At 41.3% G+C, this 6,507-nt stretch overlaps 1 protein-coding gene across 10 annotated transcripts in view; it reads right to left on the reverse strand.

Moving 5' to 3' along the window:
- The window catches only part of LOC101856787 (fibroblast growth factor receptor 4), a 263,607-nt gene that overhangs the window by 33,929 nt on the left and 223,171 nt on the right, over positions 1-6,507 (reverse strand). For all 10 annotated transcript variants that reach the window (XM_035968427.1, XM_035968429.1, XM_035968428.1 and 7 more), the window contains one exon: positions 294-419. In XM_035968427.1, coding sequence (XP_035824320.1) covers positions 294-419 — 126 coding nt within the window. The remainder of the gene's footprint in view (positions 1-293; positions 420-6,507) is intronic.

Below are 6,507 nucleotides of genomic sequence, written 5' to 3' on the forward strand. Positions count from 1 at the left end.
TCCCCCCCCCCCCCCCCCCCTCCCACACACACACACAAGTGTATTTAAACACAACCACAAAAGCAATACAGTTGTAAACATGGCCCAATAACTTTCACACTTCAGTAATCTTGGAGGTGACGTTTAATCCATTTCGTTAATGAAATGATAGTAGATTCTTTCTAACAGTTGCTTTGTAGGTCCCTTTTTTTCGCACAATGTAGAGAAACTGCATATCCTGCTTAGTAAATCTTTATGAAATACAAGCTTCAAGCTTCCAGAAAAGTCAAAACGGAAGAAGGATAAATACTTACATTTTTGATGACGAGGTGCCAGTGAGGCGTAAGAGGCACGTGCTGGAGGCTGATTCTTTCGTCGTCCACGAAAGTTCTCCGGCTGATGGTCAACGGGTTAGGGTCCGACTTGCGCCTCCAGATGACCTGTGGGCGACAAGGAAAAAGTAGTGAGCTGGCTGTTTAGTTGGTTGCTGTCATGCTGGAATATGGAGCAGGTTGCCCAGGTTTAAATATAAGTGGCGGAGTCATCCTCAAAGATCGATTGTTTTTTTTTTTGGTTGGTTTTAGTAGAGGTTTTACGGCGCTTGCAACTGCATTAGGTCGTAAGAGCAGTAAGTGGTGGATGTTAACAGAGAAGTCCTTACAGGGAATCAGGCTTACTCTGCTCACCTCTCTAGCTTCAGCAGCACGAAGTCTTCTTCGATTATCAAGGCACCCCGGAAATAGAGGGCCACAAAGAGTGTGACAAACAAAAAAAAGAAGTAGAGGGAAAATGACAAAAGTAAAGGATTAGAAAAGAAAAAAGTAGCAGTTCCATGTTGCAGTTCAGGCACAGTAATGAACATGACATTGATGAATCAACCTATTTACAACTACAATTCTACTGTGCATAAGAACTTGGTTAATGTCCCCCCTTTGAGAATGGACTAAATACACTTCAGTAGATCCACCCCCTCCCCCTCCCCCCCCCCGGGATGGATTGTGCAACTACTTACTTGGTTTAGCCTAATCGGAGATGACCGCTCAGACAGCGATATGAATGAATTTTGGAAAATCATGATCAAGATGTTTTTGATGATGAAACATACACGTCTAATATTTGTGTTTTCTAACTGTTATTGAACAGGCTTTTCCTTCCCACCAAGCTTTTCGGAATTTATCCAAAGGGGCGTTAAGTACTCAACTGGATAAGGTGGAAGACGCGAAAAGGGGGGCTGTAGGAAATACGAAAATGTAGATAGGAAGGGAGCACTTTATTTGCTCTGTAGATGTCATTCCGGGAGAAGGTAAGGACGACCTTGTATGCATTTCTGTTGGCATGTTCTTGAACGTGTGCCATTTAGGAGAGTTTTAATAGCACGCCACCCAATCTGGTGAATAGTATCGGTCATCGTGGTAAATTCAGAGGCCCTATCTCCGTCTAAGTTGATCTTCGTGTATTGAAAGTGGCTTTAAACGCATTTGATACCAGACCATAGAACAGAAGGAATAGGTTACCAGAACCAGATGGATGTTAACAATATAAACGCAGCAACTCTCTTCTGCATTTTGAAAGAAAGGAAGGAGGAACTATGGTTGAGTCAGATTACAAGGGATTCTACTCCTTTCTCGCTTTTAAACAAAGGTGTTTCACACCACATCCAAATAATTTAGGAGGTCGACTTCGACCTTGCCATTCATAGGCTACCTGGACTGAAAGGGATACAGCATCGCAGCAGAAAAACTGAGATACTTGAAAAAGATGTTCCCCACTCGGGAATCAAACTCGGGTCTCCTGAGAGCAACGTTAAATCCCCTACCTGCTACACATCAGGCACCAGCTCTTTCTCTCTAAAATCTACTGCAACAGAGCATGTGACAAGTACTGATCTGTTGAACCCTAGCTTGATGTACCAATATTGCTAAAAATACGTCCGTATTTGTAAATGTAGTTTAGTTGTATTCCTGTGCTTAGTCTAATACTGTTATCCCCAAACAACTATTGACAGCGACGTGAATAACTTTGGAAAATCTTGATATGTGCCTTATTGAGAAAAACATAATGTTTCAAATTTGTATAATCGTCTATTATTGAACAGGCATTCTATTTAGAAATTTCATGGTCCCAAAGGTATTCTTGCATGCTCGCACTTCTTCTTTTTTGTTTCAGTTTACGGCACTTGCAACACAATTAGGTAGGACCTGTAAGTGTAGAAAATTAGAGGTGTTACTAAAGAGTAACACACACATACACACACACACACACACACACACACACACACACACACACACACACACACACAGACACATACACACACACACACAAAGAAGGAGGACAAATAATGACGATAGACGTTTGATTGTAAAGAAGGAACAAAACACACCAGAGCACTCGTCAGCCACTCAGATGCAGAAACTGGCGTTTTAAATCATTATTCAGCTTTTGAAAAAATTTGAAGCAACCCCCCCCCCCAAAAAAAAAAGAAAAAAAGTAACAAAGACAAGATCCAATCCAAACAAACAAAGCTAAAACAGAACATCTAACAAACACAAAGGCAGAAAAAAAAGAAACAATAAAGACAACAGAAGCAACAGGCGAAAACAAAACACCGAGCAAGACCTGGAAAAAATGATCGGAGATGGCACCACAGGTTAAGCTCGTCAGTTCGTTTTGTTCTCGCTGCTGATTTTTTTCTGCTGTACAAATATTTTGGTCTGCAGCATTTGCCAGAGGAAAAAAATGCAGCAAACATTAATCACCTGTATGTAAGTAACCTGAATTGTACAGCTGCTAAGCGCCATTTTTTGCCAGACCTTATTGGTTCAAGCGAGCGTTTGTTTGTTTACCTCACAAAGCCAAGAATGTTGTTCTTGGCTTACACGTGAGCTTCAAAAGCATCATACCGATCTCAGCTTGCAGTCGCATCTCCTATCATATCGACTCGCTATTTATAATCTTAGCACGTCTCCTTCATTTACAGTGCAAAGTTGTTTTCCTTGCTAACCTTCTAAGTCGTACATATTTACATGCCTTTCCACTGAACCCTTTACCCAATAATTTGTCATCAAAAATACACGTGAGATTTTTCTTACGCTTGAACTAGTTTTTTAAGAGTTGAAGGTCACGATAAATGCTAAATGTCATGTTGTCGTAAATACTATGTTTGTTTTGGAAAGACTGTTCCGTAGCGGCTGAGTGTTCCAATAATTAAATCGAACGTAGAAATAGCTCTTCAACAAACACATTTTTTCCCCTCAAGAAAACAAGAAGTGTTGGTTTTGTTAATCACTCATGATATCTGTAACGAATAAACTTGACGCTGAATTATATTTGCCTAGTTTGTGGCCTGAGTGAGCTCTCCTTGTACGTTTGAAGATCACTCAAAAATCCCAAAGCACCAAAATTACGCTGATGAGGTAGCACAAAGTGGGCTCAGACACACAGACCGAGTGACTGAATGTGACACAAACTGAGTGACTGAATGCGCCAACAGGGACGAAAACTAACAAGCCATGTTCCACATTTCTTTCAAGCACAGCTGGCAATCAATTAGGCGCTGACGCTTTTGAAGACAGCTTTTGACAAGCCATCTTAGTCCCCAGGACAGGCTGCCGTGAGGCCGAAGAAATGAACTGAGCCCATCTCAAATTTACGGTGTGGTGCCCCGGGGAGAAGGGTTAATATAGATCAAGCTTTAATCAAGTTAACCATATTGTTCACCTTTCACGAAAAACCAGCAGCTTCTGCCACCTCCCTCACCGCCACTGACACTTTTCTAGCAGCTATAGTAAGTGGTGTTGTCACAGCGGCAGTGCCAGTGTTGATGATGAGGATGATGATAATGATGATGATGACGATGCCGATGATGATGATGACGATGACGGTGATGATGATGATGATGGTGATGATGATCACTTTGGTCTTTTAATACCTTCTTTATACAATGATGGTTATGATGATGATGATGATGATTATGATGATGATGATGATGCGGACAATGATGATGACGGCGATGGTGATCTTTACAGGATCTCCCAAACGTCTGTTGGTATTTCCATTGACCAAAGTCAGATTGGCGAAAGGGAATTCCAGTCATATTTAAGAAATATATACATACATAAGGCACCCTGCCCCACTTTTTTTCACCCCCCTCTCCCCCGACACACGCATACACAATAAAAGCGAAAACCACACACAAAAAAAGAAAAGTGCCCAGAACGAGTCATACCATTGCTCTTCAATTTGAGATACACATCAATTTGGGACCGTCTAAGAGTTATGGTCTGGGTCTCCAGAGAGCGGGCAAAGACGGGATCTGGAATGGTATTGGATGAGGGGCAAGGGGGAGGGCATCTGGGGACGGGATGCTATCAGCAATGGGCACGAGGGACGCGAGTGGCAGTAAAGTAGAAATATTTTGGGGGTCACGCTACTGCTTGTCGCAGCGAGACAAAACATGTATTTAGTTTAAGCAAGCGTTTTAAGGCACCAGCAACGCAATAAGGTCTCACAAGTGGAGAAGATTAGTGATGTTAAAATCGAGTAACAAACACAAAAAAGAGGAGAGATCAGAGTGTTTGATAAAAAAAGGAACAACCCACACATGAGCACACACCCACCACCCGCAGACCTGTATTTGTTTCACAACTTTTCAGCGAACTACAAATACAGTCAAACCTGCTATAACGACCTCCTGTATAAGACCACCACCTGTATAAACGGTCACTTTCCATTTCCTACCTTGAGTTGTTTTTTTTTTCTAGTATAATGACACAAGGTAAGACGACCTGCTGTCTAGGACGGCCATTTTTCTCTTCGAAAGTGGGCGGCTATCTTAGATAATTGCGACTGTAAGCTGGAATTTTTTTGGGTATAATGTATGTACTTGTGAAAATCGAGCAATTTTGTGTAATTTAGTCAAACATAATTCGGCTGTTTGCATATCAATAAGTGCATAAGCTATGTAATGATTTTATAACTGTATCTTAAATAATTCTTACTTCGACAAACATGGACCTTCACTGGTCACATCGATTAAGTGAAGGATAAAAGATGGACAAAAAGATGCCCTGAATAGAAATCAAGAACAGGAAAACGGTTAAGAGGAAGACCAGAAAGGGGGTGGCAAGACGGCATCAAAGAGCGGACGGGTACTACCTGAATACCGAGAACAGCCGATAGGACAAAGTGAAAGTCCTGCTATTTATGTAAATCTCAGAAAAGATATTTATGTAAATTTCAGAAAAGATTAAAAACAGGATGGAAGACGACTTCGTATCATGTTCACATTATTGCTGTTCGCTTGGTCGCTTGCTTATTTCGGCTTTTATTTTATGGTGTTTTGTACAGATGAACCTAGGTCTTTGCAGATTTTATATGATACTATGCCACTTTATTTGACTCAAAGCTCGCAACAGCAGTTGGATTTTCATCTAAATCGACCCAGCCCTTTTCGAATAACTGAAACACAACTAAGATGGACAGTGTCATTGAAAATAAATGTGTACGTTTGTAATTCTGAGACCACATATTATATGCATCGCACGTCTCATGTACATCAGTCTTAACTACTAGTTGCGTATAACCTTCAGAGGGATCTGTTGACCACTGTAATCTCCTTGATCCAAAGCCTGACCTCCAGCTTATAAACCCAAGCTTAACTTCTCAGCTGCCAATCATTCAGAGTTATGACTCTAAATAGTATGACCGATTTCGTACTTCATACTAATAAGCACGATCGAGTATCATAAAACGTCATAGCGCACATACACCGTATTTTTATGGTTCTGTTTGGTAGAAATGCTGCGAGGCTGAGAGGATAGATTCCCGAACTCTTGATCGAAAGATCGTGGGCTCGATCCTGGCAGCACAGATTTCTAAAATGTGAATTGCAGGGTGATAAAACAGAAACCCTGCAAAAATGGTCCCTTTGAGATCATGTAGCGTGGTACGGGCAACGACGATGGAAACGGTAGTAAAGATAATAACAGAAACAACAAATATAATAAATCATCTTCCAAGGCAGGATAGAAGTCGAGTATTCAGCAACACAAGAACAATCCAACCTGCTCTAATGGCCACCTGTATAAGACAATCACCTATACAAATGGCCTGTTCCCTTTTCCTCCCTCGAGTATTCTTTTCTTCTTTTTCTTCTCGTTCATCTTCGACTGTACTTCTGAAAACGTTTGGCTTCCTTGTTGACCTGAATGTCTTTTGGTTGATAATGGGTTTACGTTCGTCAGTGAGGACATTGCTTGGTTCTCTTCACGCCTTGACAAAACCAGAATAAGCCCCAGCTTGTATGAATCTGTGTACACTAAAGGAACTTTATTTAGTCATTGAGACGTAGCAAACGAGAGGACTGTTTTATTTTTCGGTTGAAGTGCAAACACACACATACACACATACATACATACATATAACAATCACGCACATAAACACACACACCCACGCGCGGGCACACACATAATCTCACAAAATCACAAACGCAGACAAAACCTCTTCCTTTTCACGCTTCCCTCACCCCCC

Source organism: Aplysia californica, unplaced genomic scaffold (genome assembly GCF_000002075.1).
Source record: "Aplysia californica isolate F4 #8 unplaced genomic scaffold, AplCal3.0 scaffold00059, whole genome shotgun sequence".
Classification (NCBI taxonomy): Eukaryota; Metazoa; Mollusca; class Gastropoda; order Aplysiida; family Aplysiidae; genus Aplysia; species Aplysia californica.